The sequence below is a fragment of the Amblyomma maculatum genome, chromosome 2 (genome assembly GCF_055883805.1).
Source record: "Amblyomma maculatum isolate TAMU_Amacu chromosome 2, ASM5588380v1, whole genome shotgun sequence".
Classification (NCBI taxonomy): Eukaryota; Metazoa; Arthropoda; class Arachnida; order Ixodida; family Ixodidae; genus Amblyomma; species Amblyomma maculatum.
In genome coordinates, this window is record NC_139345.1 from 48,142,122 (window position 1) to 48,162,037 (window position 19,916).

Genomic DNA, 19,916 nt, shown 5'->3' on the forward strand with positions numbered 1-19,916 from the left:
AAAACCGCTACTCTTTTCGGAACAAACCACAAGGGGTATTTTAATGAAGCTCCTGTGGTCAGCCCTCATGGCGCATAGCTAGCATACATGTACTTTCCCTCAGGACTGAGAGAAAAATTAATATGAACATAAACGAGGCTCAGTTTTACAAACCTCATGACCAGTTCAATCTTGATATAACCTCGAATCACGTACAAAAATATTCTGATCTCTCTTTAGAGAAACACAAGAGAGTTACAGAAAGCCCGACAACCTCACTAACGACGTACTACTTCCCACACAGTGCCCCTCTTCGTCATGGCTGTAACAGCGACCGCTGTGGCTATCATTGCGCCTACTGAAAAATGGTTTGCCAATCGTCCTGTCTGGTGTCCTTCTTGCGATGTGCTTTATTTCAGTGCTGCTAAGGTGTGTTCTCCGCAAAGGTTAGGTCAAGCTGAAGCTTAAGCTGAATGCTGCGAGCAGCACGTCATCTCCAGTAATAGAAAGGGAGAGACGTTACGCGCTGGCTAGGCGAATAAGAGCTGTCTAGCACCCTCTCCAAACTCTCTGCTAACTACCCTGTTTTGACGGGAGCACGCGCACAGAAAACATTCTCATGGCAGGAGTCCAGTCAACAGAGCGTTCCGCTATCCAGAATTCGATCTTTGAAGTTTACTGTTTATGTAAGCCTATTAAGTGAACGTTAATCAGTTAATGTCAGAACAGCAAGCAATGCACTAGAGGCCAGACGATTCACAGTGCGCGAGCAAAGAACGCCAATTGATCCAGTATGCAGTGACATCTAAAGTCTGGCATCACCACACGTCATCAGATTGGCGTGAAGCTGAACAAAGCGAGTTCCGCATCGTCGTCTGACCTCTACATGGTTATCGAGTCGAAGTTTTTTCACGTCGGCCGGTCGAAGCGCACTATGTAGCGCCACAGGTTGGCGATGTCACTGCTGCCGAAGCGCTCGTAGAACTTTCGGTCCAGCCGTGTGGCCTGCGCAGGCGAGAACATTGTCTTCCACTCTCCAATCCTGCCCTTAGTCAGGTTGCCCAGATGCGCTTCGTCCTTGAAGAACTGTGACATGTACGAGTAGGAGCTGCGGTGGATCAGCTTCTTGAGCATGTGCCGATCCTTGACCATGGTGCCGGCTACTCCACCTGCAATGAACGAAACCTGCTCGTCAGTCGGCCACCTGCAGCACCGTGAGTGACATTAATGTCAGTCACCATAATGCACACGCACCCTCTGAAAACTTCTGTGAGCGCGTGAGCTTTGTGAATTCGAAATACACCTCCTGTCGAAAATCTTATCCTATGCAGAAAACGCTTCGGCTTGGGCGAGAAGGAGACTGCAATGACGATGGTCACATACACTCGGAAAAGGCGCTATCCTTAATGGCAGCCGCATCCTCGCCCTCTTGGAACCACCCGCTAAATTGGTGACGTGCTTACCAATGAAGTTTGCCAGCATGAAGATATGGCTCTTGTGGTCAAGTGTCATGTTCTCGTAGGTGAGGAAGAGCACGTGGCAGTCCTTGCGGTGCACCCAGTAATGGATGATGTGGTCGAAATAGTCGTTGTAGCAAATGCGGCCCCGTATGAACCACTCGAAGAAGTTTTCCCACGTGCCCTCCTTGAAGCGGAAGATGCTCACGTGCCTAATGTAGTGGTACATCGCGGCGCAGCAGTCCTTCGGGTTGCGCGTCACGTAGATATACTTGGCCATCGGGTTGATGCGCATCTTGTGGTAGGGCAGGTGAGAGCGCACAATGCGCACCTCGTCGGCCGCGCTGCGCTCGCGCGGCATCAGGTAGCCGTACTCCTCCAGATTGGGCATCTGCGCGAGATCGGCGCCTCGTTAATTTGACGTCGTCGCACGCGCTACCGAACCCCTTGATTTTACTAAGATAAAACTGGAAATAAATACATAGGCCCCGCCGGGGTGGTGCAGTAGTAAGACGCCAAACTACAGTGCCGGGGTTCCCGGGTTCGATCCCGACCATGGCGGCTGCGTTTCGATGGAGGTGAAACGAAGTGGCGTCCGTGTGCTGTGCGATGTCAGCGCACGTTAAAGATCGCCAGGTGGTTGATATTACTCCGTAGCTCTCCACTACGGCTCCCCTTTCCCTCTTTCCACTTTCACTCCGACCTCCCTTCCTTCCCTTACGGCGATGTTCAGGTCTACAGAACAAGTGTGACATATGCAGCGCCTTTCCCTTCCGGTGAACCAATTATTATTAATAAATAAATGCATAACTAACATTTATCCCTGGTAAGCCACTAACACATCAGACTAAGTGGAGAGGAATACGGCTTCAGAGAGCCTAATGTAATAATATTCAGATACATATGGCGGCGTGCAGAAGGGCACCACTTATATTGAAATAATATTATTAATAATATCAAAATAATAATAATAATGATAATTAGTGCACAGGAAGGAAAAAGCGCAGTATCTGTCACACTTACTCTGTGGACACCTGAACCGCGCCTCAAAGGATTTACTGATTTATTTATAGGAAAGGAAAGGCGCGGTAACTGTTTCACTTGTTTTCTGTGGACACCGCAACCGCGCCGTAAGAGAAGGGAGAAAGGTGGGAGTGAAAGTGGAAAGAGATAAAGAGGAGCCGCAGTGGAGGGCTACGGAGTAATTTCGACCACCTGGGGATCTTTAACGTGCGCTGACATCGCACAGCACACGGACGCCACTTCGTTTCGCCTCCATCGAAACGCAGCCGCCGTGGTCAGGTTTGAGCCCGGAAACTCGGGACAGTAGTCGGGCGTCTTATCACTGCACCACCCCGGCGGGGCTTATATTGAAACGCAAAGCGCGCGTTTGTGTAATGCACCGATGCCGTCTGGCCTCTATGCGAAAGATGAGAAGCGAGAGGTTAAAAAACATTGCCCACGATTACGTTACTTCCTAATGCAAAATCTGAGCGCAACTTATGAGCTGTTTCACCTTTTCGATAGATTGAGGCAGATTTCGAGCTAGACACGTACGTACAATTACAGACAACTTTTTATAATTTTTTCACTCGAAATTCCTTCAAGAAACACTCCACTAACAGGTCTTGGCTGTCATTAAAGAAGCTTTGTGGTCGAAGAAATGAAAAGAGCAGTTGAGTAATCGGGAGGTGACGAGTGGGCCCATATGAACGTTGCGCGCCGAACAGATAGCAGCGACTGGCCGGTGCCGCTGACGTAGCTAGCGAGTGAAGCGAGAGAGAACGGGGTGCACGCACAGTGATCCGCCGATAGCGAGCCGGCGTTTCGGCAACCGGAGAGCACCCTCGCCGCCAAGCAGGATGGGGACCCCCTCCTCTTCTTTCAGCATGGCGGCGACGGTGTTCTACACAGTCACGAAGGGGAGCGACCAGGTCTCCCCTGATGGGGCTGGGGCAGGAAGGTCACCGCTGCTTACGGCGAGGGCTAGCCTGCCACCGAATTTTTATTCGTTGTAGGCCGCCATTGCACCCGCCACCACTTCGGTGGTGGACGACGGCTGTTGTTGCGGCGCGTGTTTTTCTCTCACTTTTCCTTTTCTCCTCTATTTTCTCTTCTGTCTGCACAAGGCAGCGGAGGTGGCTCAGCTACAGAGTCAGTAGCAGGCCGGAGCATTTTCTTATCCTTTTAAAGCGCAGCTCTTTGGCGTCCGTTCCTGGGTTTCGCGTCGGCGTCAGCGTCGTCGTCAGCCTCGTAACCAGCTCCGCCCCCCTTTCATCCCCCCAGCGCTAGCAGCGACCGACTGATACCGCTGGATGCCGCTGACGCCGCTAGAGAGTCAAGATAACGTTACTGCATAGAACACCGTCGCCGCCATGCAGAAAGAGGAGGGGAGGGTCCCCCCCCTGTTCCTGTGTGGCGGATAGGGTGCTCTTCAGTTGCCGACGCGCCGGTTATTTCACGTAGGCCCCGGCACGTTGACGAATACGTGACCACCTTCCCACGGCTAGGCCTGGTTCTTGGCGCTGCGGAAGCGAGGGTATCATATTGTTTGCGTCGGCATCGGCGGCGTTGTCCCTGAAACCAACTCCGCAGCTGGGGTTGACTCACTATCGGCGTCAGCAGTATCAGTCAGTCGCTGCTATCTCTTCCCTCATCCCTTTATCGCGTTGTCCGCTTGCTGCGTGCGCTTCTGCCCCCATCGTTTGCCGCTGGGTGTACACGCGCCCCCCCCCCCTCTTCCTGTGAGTCTCCGGTTGTCAAAGCGCCGGCTCGAACTTAATTCCTTTCTTCGCTCCTCCTCCAATGCAAGTCCTGCGCGGTGGCAATCAGAGAGCCAGATCGGTGGCGGCGGATCTGTATATGTGCACCGCCCGAGCCGACACCGATGTTAGTAGTGGGGGACTTTAATGTTGACATAAAGACAAACAGGAATTTCTTCACACTTATGCGGGAGAACATCCCGTTCCTCCCGCTCGTAACGCGTCCCACGGCTGTGACAACCTCGCGAGGCACTTGTATAGATCTCGTCTTTGAGAATCAAGCATTGGTGTACCAAGTCGAACATATATTTCTCCGACCACAAAGCTTCCTTCATGACTGTCAAGAACTGTTAGTGGAGTCTTTGTTAAAGGAATACGTGTGAAAAATAAAAAAAAAATTGTGATAGCGCATACATGTGTTGCTCGATTTCTTTGCCTCAATCTATCGAAAAGGTGAAACAGCTTATTTGCTGCGCTCAAATTTCGCATTAGGAAGTAACGTAATCGTCGGTAATTTTTTTTCTACAGCCGCAACAACAAGGCAGTCACGTTGTCTTGACTGGCTAACGGCGTCAGTGGCATGAGTCAGTCGCTGCTAGCGCTGTTTCCGGCGACACCCCCCCCCCTTCCTTTCCTCGTGTTGTCCGGTTGCTGCGCGCGCTCCTGCCCCCATCGTTCGCCGCTAAATGTATCCCCCCTCCCCTCTTCCTCCAAAGCTCCGGTTGCCGAAGCACCGGCTCAAACTGGGAGGATGAAAGGAGGGCGGAGCTGGTTACGAGGCCGGCGCGGCCGATGCCGACGCGGAACCCGAGATGGGCACCAAATAGCTGCGCTCTAAAATGAAAATGTTTGATGGCGTCGGCTGCGTTTCGACTAAAGGAGTCGTAGTGGAGGTCTCTAGAGTAATTTCGACCACCTGGTGAACAACTTGGGGCTAGCAAGTCCCCACCGCAAGCGGCGTTAATCTACCAGTCCCAGCCCCGTAGGGCCAAAAACAGCCACCCTTCACCACCTCCCCTTCTTGACACCGGAGGGACGCACAAAGCACGTGCGTCAAGAGTGTTTAAAGGGAAACCTTCCCCAGCTCCATTGACCTGAAGCATCGTCTACGGGCCTCCACTTTCATGGTATCCCGTCGACGATGCTTCAGGTCAATAGAGCTGAGGAAGTTTTCCCTTTAAACACCCTCTACAAGCGTGCTTTGTGCGTCCCTCCGGTGTCGAGAAGAGTTGAAGGGTGGCTGTTTCTGGCCCTACGGGGCTGGGACTGGTAGGTCAACGCCGCTTGCGGTTGTTGTTGTTGTTGTGGCTGTAAGAAGAAGGAAAAGAAAATACACGGGCCTGCTACTGGCTCTGTAGCTGATGCTTCGTGTCGACAGAAGAGAAAATAGAGAAGAAAGGAAAAAGAAGAGGGAGAGAAAGACGCGCGCCGCAACAACAGCCGTCGTCCCTCACCTAAGCGGTGGCGGGTGCAATGACGGCATACAACAGATAAAAATTCGGTGCCTGGCTAGCCCCTGCCACAAGCGGTGTTGACCTATAGGGCCAGGAACTGTCACCCTTCACTCATGCTAGCCCCATGTGGTCCTCCACTTTCGTAGTATTGCCCCAACGGGGTGGTGCAGCGGTTAAGGCGCTAGACTACTGCGCCCAAGGACGCGGGATCGAATGTCAGCCTCTGCGGCTGCGTTTCGATGAAGGCGAAATGGAGTGGCGTCCCACGACCTCCTCGTCTGGTGGCGTCCATGTGCTGTGCGATGTCAGTGCACGTTAAAGAACCCTAGGTGGTCGAAATTTCCGGAGTCCTCCACTACCGCGTCTCTCATAGCCTCAGTCGCTTTGGGACGTTAAACCCCACAAACCAAACTAAACCAACTTTCATGGTATCAAAAAAAGAGGCAAGGTCATTGCCCGGAGGGAAGCACAAAGCACGCGCGTAGAGGGTGTCCTTGGGGCGAGCGCCGGGCAATGTCCTTACCTCTCGCCACCACTCCCCTCGCACGCGGCCTTCCAAGAGCCGCACTCTTCCTTCGACATGCGCCTGCTCTATTCCTACTGCTACCGATGAACAGCTGGCGTTTGCCTTTGATACCATAAAAGTGGCGCACGTCGACGACGCTTTCGGTCAATGGAGCTGGGGAAGTTTTCGCTTTGAAAGCTCGAGGTCATTCGGCTTCGAACCGAGGTCGAGACAAAGAGATCAGCTTGGCTGCTCACTAGTTTACGCTACTGTGGCATTTCAGTAGCAGCTTGTCATGGTAAGCTCTCAGTCTTCCTCGCTGATTTTCGAATAACGTCGTCGTCATCGTAGTGATATCATCTGACGAAATTGCAGTCTTCTTTAGGCTTCTTCCATTCTCACAAAGGCCTAAAGCATCCGCCAGTTACGTAGCTAATCACAACAACATTTAACAAGACAAAGCGAAGCAAACCTCAGTAAAGCTTGAGTTATCATTCCTTCCGCGTGAATAGCCTTGGTTAGGCAATCTAAATCACTGATAACGTTTTATTGACCGCACCTCGTACTAGTGACAAAAACGACGGTAACAATGATATCAGTCGTCACAGCGTGTGAGCAATGTTCGCTTGCAGCATACCCAGGATTCAGTTGTTTTCATATCAAGCCAGGTAAGAAACATATATGCACACCACATGTAACCGGTTATAAAACATTTCTCAATCCCACTGTCAAGCTCCTTTAAGGACGCTGCCTCCCCAATTTTTCAAAATGAAGAAAATTGTCTTTATAACCTTCAAAGTGGGAGAAGTGCTACAAATATCCATAAACATTTCTTTGATACCCTATTTTCTCACAAAATCGGGGGTAGCCACTGAATCTGCATAACAGAAGATGCTTGCCTGCTGGTCGAAGGCGTTGGTATCTGCCAGGGGGACACAGTCGTTCAGAAGAAGGTAGACAATCTGTGCCACCCAGACGCCTCCGCACTTTGGGTACGAGATCACCATGATGTCGCCCTTGGAAGGCCTGAACGCAAGTCACGCGAGATACCAGCCAGCGCCAATCTCGTTTACGATTTCCAAAAGGATGCCTACTTTACGTTCGTACAGGCGCAGTAAGGTCTTTGCTAAAGTCGAAACCATCGAAGGATGAAGGGAAGTGCAATTATGGCGGCAACTGTTGACTCTATATTGCCCTCAGTATGACGATAACAAGCAGATTGTTTACCTGCAATTTACGTGCAGTCAAATATTTTCATCTCCAAAAGAGAGATTGCTTATTCTTTTACTCGGACAATCAATGCATTGTCAACTCTGCAGTGCATTGTGCTTTTAAGGCGTTAAAGCTAAGCGAGCCCACGACGCGAAACACGAAGAAAGACCGCCTGCCACATTTATAATATAGCTCACATCGTAGCTAACGGGAACAGTAATTGCAGTTACTGAGAGAACCAAATCTCCCGACGTATTGCCATCTTGTGTTGGAAAGAACTTATTTTAAACTGCGCACATTAGTTTTGTTGCCACTGAAGTCGCGTGTACAACGCACATACTCGTTTAAACCTTCACTTGTGTCAAAATGCATGAAGCGTATAGTTTTCCTTCGGCAGAAGGTGGCCTAAACGAATTTTTGACATAATACCCAAGTGTCAGTTCCATACAAAGGGTGATAAAATTAATCTGTACAGATTCCATAAATAAATTAGGCCCGTAAAGATAAATTAAACGTTTATGCAAAAACTTAATAATCTAAAATTTATTAAAGTTTTAGATACTGCAGTTCGCAGGCTTGTTATGCCAGGAATAGAAACTCAGTCGTGTTCCTTCACACTATTATATGATCGGATTCTCACAGCCCACATGTGTTCCTAATGTCCCTAATGTTCTACATGATATACCTAATAAGACATGCGAGGAGGTGAAGAACTTGAAGCATAGACTTCATCATATTTCTACACAATACCAATTGATAGGATTTTCGTAGCACACGTGTCTTCCGACATACTGCTTCCGAATTTTCAACTGAATGAACCTAATTGGGCAAGCAAGGAGATTCCTATGGGCGCCAAGTTTCTAATTCACTGTACCCGCCTTGGGTGCTCTATTAAGCGAAAGCAGTGGAAACTTCGAAGGAGATTATCTCGGAGCCCGAGGGATCTGTAAGGATTCCGACTAATGGAATACCTTACAAATATGACTACTTCTATGCCCCACTGTGAGTAATGAACAACATTAACATTGACATGTTTAGTTAATTATATATATGACGACCACAATTACCCTACTTTGTGTTATCTTGGTTGCAAACCTGATGTGTAGAGGTGATTTGACTATATAGCCCTTAACATTGAGTAATTTGCACAGCTTAATAATTTTGAGCCCCTTGCATAGGCACCGCTACAACTGTGATTTTGCGCTCAAGAATGTGAAACGGTGATGCCTAAGCTTTCGGTTGGAAAACGGCGCACCACGTCAGAAATTTCAATTTTTACTCACGTACAATACGCAGGCCCTGCACCGCACTTTAGATATGATACTTCTTCTGTAACAGTGGTTAAGATTCCAAAATACTGTGCCGGAGTACTCAATTTCGATCCCAACTGCCGGCGGCTGCGTTTCGGTGGAGCAAAAACGGAGTGGCGCCCGTGTGCTGTGCGATGTCAGTGCACGTTAAAGATCCGCAGTTTTTCGAAATCTCTGGAGTTCACCACAAATGCGTCTTTTAAAGCCTGAGTCGCTTTGGGACGTTAAATCCTACAAGCCAAACCAAACCAAATTTTCTTGTGTTTCATCTTGGTTCCTTTGATAATATAAGCGCACTTTCTGAAGCATTTGTTCTAGTGCTAAAAAGTTTACTAATTTCTGCCTTAAGCTCAAAATTTATTTCTCATAAACGCTCGGCATATTAATATTATGAAACCGATGTGACCTGCACTTTAGAAATGTCCTAAGCCAGACATGACCGAATTTAAATAGCATCGATCTTTATGTTATTGGAATACATCGCTCTTACCTGTAGTTCAGAGCAAAGCGCAGGGACATCTCGTCAACGTCGATAGGCAAGTAGAGACCGTCAATGATCACGTACGTCGGAAACCTGGTAAGAATGGTAAAAAAATGGCGTGCAAGTCGCCACAACATACTTACTTAAAATAAATGCTAGAAGCAAACAACTGTTACAGCCTCTATCTACACTGTAAGTCAACGTTTCGACAGCAGGTCCTGTTTCCCCCAAAACAGCAAAGCTCATTCAACCACGAATGATGGTGGTGTGCTAGTGAAGAAGCTGCAGCTTGGTTAGTTCAGCTTTGGTGCACTCCATTTCGGCACTAGAATTTTCTGCAAAGCAGTGGTTCATACGTCATGAAACCTGTCGTGACGAAGTTCTAGGCATGTATAAAAAGATGTAACGTGAGGTTTAAGAGCTCTGCAGCAAACGGTGCTTGCCCCTAGCGGTGTTTCGCAAAATTAGACGACTCGCCAGGCATGACGTAGAATCGGGCGCGGAAAGCTGTCTAATCTGTGCGCCGATCGCAGACGGCAAGAAGAGGCGGCCAGTAAAAGAAAGGAAATTTGGACTGTGCGGCTGGTGGGGTTTCGTCTATTGGCCCTGATACTGAAAAACCTTAACTCAAGAACCATGCCGAGCCGCTATGCAGCCGTCGGGTGCCCTAACACAAGCGCCGTTCCCGGAGTAAGCCTGCATCAGTTTCTGAAGTACAGCAAGCTGCGAAAGCAGTGAGAAGTTGGTAATGAATCGCAATAACTAGAATCCAGTGAAGCGCTGCACACTTTGTTCAGATTATATCAAAAGCGAGGACTTCACGCACGGCTCGATTTGGGCCGCAAGTCAGCCGTTTGAACCATTAAAATGGTTTTGAAAGTTGACGCAGTGCCGTCCCGCTGCATGCAGCTAAAATGTTTGAATATCTGCCTGATGTACAGGATCATCCACTTCTAGCTATAACATGGTCACTGCTTTCAAAGCAACATTGCGTACGACCCAGTCACATATCGATGCAAACCGATGCAATCTTAGATGGACACGGACGTGCTGCTTTACATGGCCTATATCACTTAGCTTTATTGCGTGGCTGGGTCGGACTCAAAGACGCTTTGAAAGCAGTGACCGTGTTCTAACTAAAAGTGGACGAGGCTGTACGTATATTTCGATGAACAAGCTACATGAGTAAGCATGGTCAACGTGAAAATGCAGTCCAAGCCCGAAACAGCTATGCCTAGGAGCTCCGCAACGATTTCGTACGACACGAGCCCGATGCCTTAATTTCACAAAAAAAACTAGTTTCGTCGAAAGTCACAATTCCTTGTATAGTGCAGATCGCCAAACGTACCTGTTTTGTTATGCAAATCCAGTTTTCAGGGATACACAGCTCTCTTCGCTCCGAAAAATTCCACACATCAGTGGGACGAGATCTCGCTACGTGAATTCGCAGCGATGCCGCTCGACATGCTCCGTGTCATCGCTATTGTGCGGGCGTTTTCGTTACATCAGCGAATGCGTGCCTCACGTGGCGCTTTACAGAATGCAGCCCTGGTGCTTCCCACGATTCAGCAGCACAAAAAACGGACTCGAAACAATCTATACGCAACAAACCACAGCGATTTATCCAGTGTTACAGCAACGGCCTGGAAACAAGTGACTCAAGTACGCCAGTTCACGTCACTTTTGGCGACCTGAAATGACCTCCCTTTTTTCGTTCTCAGTGTTAAAAACAGCAATTTCAGAAACCAGCTTCCTACTTACTCATTTCAAACGTGTCTTATATTTTGTTTTAGCACTCCCTTTTGTTTGTTTGTTTGTTTTTTTGTTTAGCACTCCTTTTTTGTTTTTAGCACCGGTAAATGGTCTTCTTTAGGAGTTTAAATTTTCTTTAAGTTTGCCTTTGAGCACCAAGAACAATTCAGTTCACTCTGCAGGAAGCTTCACACTACGAGCCTGCTGCGATTTTAGGTGGAAAAAAAAAGAGATCTCAATATGTGTGCTCTTTCCATATTTCCGTGAATTCTTTCCTCATAGTTGAGTTGCCTCGGCATCAATGTAATCATAAAACGATTGATTGATTGATTGATTGATTGATTGATTGATTGATTGATTGATTGATTGATTGATTGATTGATTGATTGATTGATTGATTGATTGATTGATTGATTGATTGATTGATTGATGTTATACGCACCTGAGATCCTTGGCTGTGTAGAGGACTTCCATGGGTGGTTCGTCCTTCTTCGGTGGGTCTGGCAATTCCTTAGCCTTGGCTCCCTTCGCACTCTTCTTGCCGGTGACTTGGGACCCACTCACTGCGCTTGTGCTCACTTGAGCGGTGGGATTTACTAAGAGAAAAGTGATGCCTTATATTCTGATGACCGCTTGCTCGGCACTCAGCTCCAGTGCGCACGCAAACGCATACGGTGTGCCTGAGAACTGACATTGTACATAGAGCGGCATCGATGACAAATTTCACCCACTAGCTGCCGTCCTTGAGGCTTTCTGTGATAGATATTTCTAACGCGACAGCGTTAAAGACTGCTATCCAGAAAACTATCCACTGCTATCCATAGTTCTACATAAAGAAAGCAAGAAAATTCCCATAAAAAAAGGTGTTAGGCAAGGAGACACGATCTCCCCAGTACTATTCACAGCTTGTTTAGAGGAAGTATTCAGAGACTTGGAATGGGGGCGGTTGGGGATAAGGGTAGATGGAGAATACCTCAGTAATCTGCGATTTGCTGATGACATTGCCTTCCTAAGCAACTCGGGGGATGAACTGCAAATAATGATTGATGACCTAGACAGGAAAAGTAGAAAGGTAGGCTTGAAAATCAATATGCAGAAGACTAAGGTAATGTTCAACAGCCTCGGGAAGGAGCAGCAGTTTACATTAGGTAGCGAAATACTGGTAGTAGGCGAATATGTCTACTTAGGACAGGTAGTAACCGCAGATCCGGACCATGAAAAGGAAATGACAAGAAGAATAAGATTGGGATGGAGCGCATTTGGCAAGCACTCGCAGATTATGACTAGCAGCTTACCGGTATCGCTCAAGAGGAAAGTATACAACAGTTGCATCTTGCCTGTACTTACCTATGGGGCTGAAACGTGGAGGCTAACCAAGGGAGTTCTACTTAAGTTGAGGACAACCCAGAGGGCTATGGAACGAAAAATGGTAGGGGTAACATTAAGAGATAGAAAGCGTGCAGAGTGGGTCAGAGAAATAACTCAAGTTAACGACATTCTAGTGGAAATTGAGAAGAAGAAATGGACATGGGCAGGACATGTAGTGCGAAGAGAGGATAACCGATGGTCGCTGAGGGTAACAAACTGGATTCCAAGGGAAGGAAAGCGTAGCAGGGGGCGGCAGAAAGTTAGGTGGGCGGATGAGATTAAGAAGTTCGCAGGGGTCAAGTGGATGCAGCTAGCACAGAACCGGGTTAAGTGGAGAAATATGGGAGAGGCCTTTGCCCTGCAGCGGGTATAATCAGGCTGATGATGATGATGATGATGATCCAGAAAATCCGTTGTCGCCATTGTGAGCAAGGAATCACGTGTATGGTTCTGGCAGGTTATGGACAGATGACGTGGCCATGCATTGTCTGGTCCGTCGGGTTTTGTGACGATAGGATGCAGCATGGCAAGACCGAATTGGCAGGCGCTGCTGAGTCTCATGCTTCACTTTTGAGATGTTTGAGATGGGAGGGTTAGATCGAATCCTACCCTCCTTGACGCTTATCCCGGGTTAGACATGCTGTCCAGGCCGCGCAGGCACGTTCGTACGCCTTGATTAGGCGGGTATTGGGTGTCTATATCTGGTGCTCTTCCACATAACGTGGTATCTTACGTTAACATGTTAACGTATATGTGAGGGATAATACAGCTAAAAATAAGAATTAGAAGGGGAAACACATGTTCCGAATTTAATGGTGTGACGCGATAGCTTATCGTCGCCCATCCGCGGCGCCTCTTGAGGACCTCCATTCGCGCACATGAACTTTGTTATTAGCTCAGTTACCAATCCTTTAATTTGTGTCTATTATCCCACACACACACTCTCGACCATACAGTGATAATCTACTATGTTTCGTTGAATAAGCCTCAACGCATACATAAAGCCCCGCTTAACCAACTCGTACGGTGCCTGCGTGACCAAGGAGTAGCATGGGTCGTAGAATGTTTGATCGCGTTAAATCTCTACTCATAACGCGATTAGTACCATTAATGTAATCGAAAGAGAAAGCCCAGTGGAATCCGGCAAACGAGAGTAAATAACCCTTACAAAGCTCTATAGACCGGAATCATATACTCACTCCTGTAGTCACCCACCACAGCCTTGGCAACTTATCCCTTTTCCAAGTGCCTTTTCCAGGACCATCTACAGTATATAATCGCACACTGCCCAGTCTCTATTACCGCATAATTATTTTAACTCAGATGCGTGCCCAAATAGCGAAGAAATGGCCCGGTGGCGGCGTCGGTGGATCAACCGTTTGAAGCCTCGCAGCCTTGAAAAAGTGCGAGCATACCTCTGGTAGGAGGTATTTGGATATAAAAAACACTGAGGCAATTATACTCCCCTCTTGAAGCATCGCGGCTTCGAAAAATCATAACCATGCATCTGGCAGGTAGACTTTGGCCCTTTCACAAGTGTGCGTTTGCCGAGGGCGACCAATTAATCAGCAGCTGCGGCATACAAAATACGACGATACTAGATGGTAGCCCGTCGACGACAGAAAAAATACCACTTCACAGCTAAGCTGCAATCGACAGACGACGCAATGAGGAACCCATGTCGCGCAGCAAACCTTCCTCACAAACAACACAATCCACTGCCACAGCTACGCTCCCCACCATATATCGAACAAGACCTTAAGATCCGCCTAGACGTGCACCTGCGCCTGTATTTGTCATCATGGCGACAACCCGACGGTGTTTATAGGGGTTCAGTGCCAGCGCAGGCACATATCTCCCTCGAAAGAAAGGTCACGCTCAAGCTTTGTGTGCACACTTACAATTAGACGACATGGCGACGCCGCTCTTGAGCCAGTGACGTTGACGCCCGACCGCTAAAACCAATAGTGTGAAGCACGCTCAGCAGTCCGCGTGCCCCCACACCTGCTCGTGAGGAGAAAAATGATGGTTGTCTTGATGATGAAGACCAGCGGTAAAATAACCGCGAAAAAAAAAATTTGAGGATCGGATTAAAAACGTTTATTTCGTTACAAAAAAAAATGCTCCTGACCCGTGCTAGGTGGCTGACAGCGACCTCAGCAGCCTATTCAATGATCCGGGTTTCAACTCCCACCACCACGGTCTTGCATTGCTCGAGAGTAGGAACTTTCAACTTATTCAAGATTCTGGCGGCGGCTCCCCTTTACAATTCTACAATAGTGGTCATGAACAGCTATTTAACCACATAGTGAATACCGGGCTAAAATGTGGACAAGGAGTCATGAAGAGTCGCATCTGGAGTCGCCTCCGGGTGGTCTCCTGCTCCTTATCTAAGGTTTTGTCTGGAGTGGGGAATACTCTCTTTTTTGCTTAAAATTATTCATAAAACTGAGGAAATTGAGGAATTGCATTACCGACGTATGCTGCTACCGACAGCCCCAGCTGTACTTCTCATGTGGCGCGGAGTGATGCTACTGTAAGATACGGTGGCAATGCGATCTCCAGAGTGGTGTCCAGACGAGGGTTTGGGAGCGGTTATTGAGTTTGTGTTTGGAGGGATGCCGTATGTAAATTAATTTATTGGGAAACTTCAGATGTATTATTTTGCACCACTCTGAGATTTTCACGGTTCTGTTGTGATTTATTATAATATAAAGAAGGTGCCCTTAGTGTTTTGGTTAGAGATGGAGTTGGCCTATCGCGGATTCAGCCCTTGAATGAAAACTGGATGGCTGTATGTCGAAATTTTTGCTAGTGTACATGATGGTACAGCTTTGGGCGCCGTTACTTATTTTGCACAATAAGAAATAAACATTTAGTTGTTGATGCGTCTATGTATGTGTCTCATGTCTTCTCTTTGAGGTTTACGTTTGGCACCCTTTCGCATAATATGTCAAACTCGGCCAGTGGTACATCCTGAGAGAGCAGCAACGTCACAAGATTCCGGTGTCGGGGGGCGAAAATAAAATTTAAAAAAAAACTGAAGAACCACCAGAAGCCCCTGCGTCGAATTCAGAACTTACTATGAATTTCTTTTGATCCGAGCGGAGTGTAGACTCGTTCCCAAGTTCTTTAGTAGAGCCGGTGGTTCCCACAAAATTAACTTGGTCAGTGAAGTGTGTCGCCAGTGAATGACTATAGGCAGTAGCATATGACTACAAGCCCGTTAGGATACAATGTGAGGAGCATGTAGCAGCAACGTTGCTTCTAATGCTTCTATGGTCGCTTAAACATTTTAATTTTTTTTTCTACGGCATTGTGGGTTTGTAATTGATGCACACCTTGCGGATGGTGTAGGCAGGTTAATGGTGGCAGGTGACGTCTGTGGAGGCTAGAGTTGGCCGGCTAGAAGTGAAATCCTGCCAAGTGAGGTTGTGTGGGTATGTTTATTGTGTGGTGCAGTTTACTATATATGAGCCAATATTGTTCACAAACACTTGCCTAGAATTGGTCCAAACTTTCTGGCTGTGAACCTTTCGTCATTTACCGCCATGACAAAAGCCGTCCGCCGGACACCAGGTTAGAAATCACTGACTATATATATATAAAGCAATAACAAATCATCGCACATGCCAATATTTCCGTATTTCGCCTCACGATATCTAAAAATTCTTCCTTTCTAGCTATTGGCTCATTTTAGCTGAAATTTCGTTCGTGGTCAATAAAACTTTTACTTCCAGTACGAAGTTTATGAAACAGCATTGTAGCCTTTTTAGCCGCATGGTACAACTTGGATGAATGTTAATGGGTAACTAATTATTTGTTATATTCTACAGCATCCTGGACAACCCTCTAAATCAACACATCAACCCCCTTCCTGCTTCGAGTGCAATAATTATTTTGTCCTCGTCTTACCATCTCAACTGCTGGTGGTCCTAGACTTCTAGTCATCGATGTTGATATATCGGCTACACCAAACTGGCGGTGGTGCTGGGTTCACATAGGGAACTAGGACGCAATTTTCTGCAACTAAAAAGTTCATTAAAAGTTGTAAGGCTTCATTTAGGTGGATGTTAGACAATTATAATATATTGTAGTTATACTCCCCTTTGTCGCTTCCCATAAAACATTAGGTCAAAGAAACATATCACACTGCTTACGAAGTTTTCGCACGAGTGCTTGCCTGGGTTTTTTCCGGCAGTGATGAAGAAGGGCTCTCGGGGATATCTGTTATGCGTACACAAGTTTTCGCAGAGGACAGCCGAACCAACGAGCAGCGGATCTGGCAAGCTACGCCACCTGCCTGACGACGAGGCAAGCAATATCCCGGGCGAGTGCAAGTTCTGGCAGCGCGCCAGGTTCGCAGATGCAATTTGCTGCGCCGTGAAATCTCGGCACCAAGGAAGAGTAATCGCTTCTCTTGCGGAAACTCGCACTAAAAACGAAACGTGGCAAATACGGTTCCAGCAGCAAAACACGCATTAATAAATAATAACTCCTCGCTTGTATAACAATATCATCTCTAGTGCTGTCTGTGAGTTATTCATTTAAATTCTTAGCACTTGGACAGTAATGTGACTTAAACCCGGCGGTGCTCAATGGTTGTCGCAGTACGTCGAGAGCGTAACGCTGGCAGAAAAGGAAGAGCGAATGGTCTGACGCTATTCATTGCGGCAAGCTAGCAGGTTTGATAAAAGGAACCTGGCTGTCCGAAGTGGCGAGGATGTATTTTGATTGGAAATAGGAATAATATTTCTAATAGTATTGATGTTCGAATAATGTTATAGTTCATAATAAATCAAATATCTGATTTGGAATTGACATAGAACATTTGGTTTGCACGCATATTTAAAACTAAAATTGCATTTGAAGTTGAAACATTGAAACTTGAAAGCATAGCAGCCTTGATTAGGCATTTGAGACCGGAAAACAACGCCAATTTTTGCAGAATTGTTTTCAATTAAATATGTATTGAAATTACATATGGGATAGTTGTCAAAATTAGTATTGCAATTGAAATCAAGTTTGGAAAATGAAATTGGAATTGCCATGAAAATTTGTATCATAGTTGGACGAACGCATCTGAAACAGTATAGTCACCCTCTTTACTCGAAGCATCATTCACCACCACATTCGTATTGCCACCTGGTGTCCCCATGTTCTGGCTGCGCCTGGAAGAAGAGGACACTGAAGTTGACTCTCGCGTGCTGTGCGTCGAACTTTGCCTGCTGGTACAGCTTCGTCCCGTCGTTTTAGACAAGTCTAGCCTTGTTGTCCGTGACATATTTTTGGTGGAGGTGCTGGGTATATCCAGCGAGAGTCTATCTTCACGTGTACGAACTGTCGTTGGGGCCGTCAAGTCGCGGTCGCTCACAGGTCGCGTTGTCGGGGGGTCTTCGTCGCGTCGATTTGAAGCGGCCTCGCAGAAACCACAGAATGCGCAGAAACCACAAGCTGAGGAATTGAGACGATATTGATGGAGAAAATAGGGCAAAGCCTAAAGGAGTATGCGGGTCTGGAGTCTCCTCCATATCGCGTGCTCACTGTGGCCTGCGTGGCGGATAGGGGCCACGTTCCAAGCAATGAGACACTGTGAGCTCGGCAAAGACGTGTTTAACACTCTCGGAAATATGCAGGCACCAGTTCCACCTCAGCACGGCAGACTAACTCTCGGGATAATTTGTCGGCAGCATCGTCACCCTCAGTCCGCGCGTTTGCTTCACGTCGCAATGGATGAAGTCGGGCCGTCAGGCACTGCGGCGCAGATTCGCCGTGCTTGACGTGCTGAAGTACAATGGTTAAGCAGTGCTACGCACCTACTTCGCATTTGATGAACTATACAAATCGGCCGTAGTTTTTGTTTTGTTTTTTTTTTCGGCACGCCTAGATACTTCTTAAGGGACGTTGATTGACGTGTTCAACAAGACACGTTTCTTGACCGATTACGTGTACATCGTGTTGAGTAGATTTGTGCTCGCAACATCTGAGGGGCCGTCTCTAAAAATATTATGAAGAGAGGTTGGAGCATAGATAATAATAGCGAAAAAGAAATTCAAGCAGGGCGCATTGCATGGAATCTAATAAAAGATCCGCAATGGTGGCGCAGTGGTATGAGCGCTCGACTATACTGTGCCCAAGAATGCGCAACCGAATCCCGCCCTCGTTAGCCGGTTTTCGATGGAGATGAACGGCTGGCTCCCCGTATGCTGTGCGATGTCAGTACACGTTAAAATTTCCGGAGCGCTCTACTACGGCGTCTCTCATAGTCTGAGTCAACTTGGAAAGTTAAACCCCAGAAACGTATCAACCATGGAATCTAAAATCGCGACTGCTACTACCCACCAGTGCAGGGGTGCGCATTACAGCGCAGCCATAATTCATGCAACCAAACAATAGCTAATTTTACTTCAGACTACGCTTCCACTATGCGGAAGCGTAGTTCTAAAATTTATCACTCTATCCCGCACTAACCTGAGCACACTTTTGCACAGACTCCGACAGAATACAGCATGAATGTGTAATTTATTTCATCACCTTAAGAGCACGGTTCGCGTGTACGATCAAGCCCAGAGGGTTTTAACCCTTTTGCAAACTGTTATTTATGTGTATGCATAATCAAAGATTTCTAGGTAAATTTTGGTCCATGTGATCAATTTCTCCGGATTCTTTCACAACTTTTAAAATGCGTATATTCTTAACGTTTACCTTGTGCACCGTGAAAGACCAATTTTCCCCTCACATTTTTCATTTTTTGCGTCCAGTTCAGCCATAATTTGTTAGATGAGGAATGCGTTGGAGCTTATGCACGTGCATCGTGTCCTTAAAGGAGTGCTTAGAAGACGAAGACAGCGAGGCGCACGTAGCTCGTGCTTCAGCCAGCAACTGACTTCGAACAACCGCTCTCGGCGCCTTTTCTCCTTTGCTCCTGCTCACTGACGGAAAACCAGAATGACTTCATACGAAGAGCCGCGCAAGGTGAGTTCATGCTTATCTCTTGCACCTACGCATTTGCGCCGGCTGGTGGTTGCAGGTCGCTCTAGCATTTCCTAACACTAAGCCTAGATGGGTCTGCACGACAAGTTCTGCGCAGCTTAGCCACCAGGAAGATGAGGGATTGACTATATCTTCAATATAAAATAAAGTAGGTAAAAGAAACTCAAGCATGGGCATTAAGGGACACAAAAGAATTGATTTTCACGGCTGCCTCTCGCTGCCGCTAAGCGTGTACATGCACAGTAGAGGCGGCCGGATAAATCGCAGCTCCGGAGCAACAACGCCTCCCGTGGCTGTATATTTACCCATTATACGTAATTATCTTCACCTTAAGGCCTTTCTTTTTTTTTTTTTTTTTTTTTTTGCAACGTCGTCTCTTCAAGGGCTACGCCTAATAGCGGGCATTAGTCACGAGACTGCCAAGGCTTGTCTGCGTAAATGCTACAGCCATTCCATGAACATATTGTCACGTGGTGGTAACAAGGCCGATGTCACAAATGAAGGGTCTGGGATTGCACTGAAGAAACTCTCTATTGTGCTGACTTGCAACCGCAAAAGAAATAAGTGATTCGGCGTCGATAGCAACAAACATTGCTCGGTGGTCGTCGAACAAAGAATGCCCGTCGCACCCGTCAACGCTCAA

The 19,916-nt window shown here is 47.3% G+C and overlaps 1 protein-coding gene across 1 annotated transcript; it reads right to left on the minus strand.

Moving 5' to 3' along the window:
• Positions 1-337: 337 nt before the first annotated feature.
• Positions 338-9,256, minus strand: LOC146198569 (sulfotransferase ssu-1-like). Its single transcript, XM_084592618.1, has 3 exons — positions 9,170-9,256; positions 1,443-1,827; positions 338-1,148 (listed from the first exon to the last, which is right to left on the minus strand). Exons 2-3 carry the CDS (start codon positions 1,825-1,827, stop codon positions 889-891), a joined length of 645 nt encoding a protein of 214 aa, XP_084448744.1. The 5' UTR covers positions 9,170-9,256; the 3' UTR covers positions 338-888.
• Positions 9,257-19,916: the final 10,660 nt, after the last annotated feature.

Excerpts from the sequence above, each read along its gene's own strand:
- LOC146198569 (XM_084592618.1), bottom strand. The coding sequence starts at position 1,827 with ATGCCCAATCTGGAGGAGTACGGCTACCTGATGCCGCGCGAGCGCAGC. Across the intron at positions 1,149-1,442 it reads CATGCTGGCAAACTTCATTG|GTGGAGTAGCCGGCACCATG; the intron begins GTAAGCACGTCA and ends CGTTCATTGCAG.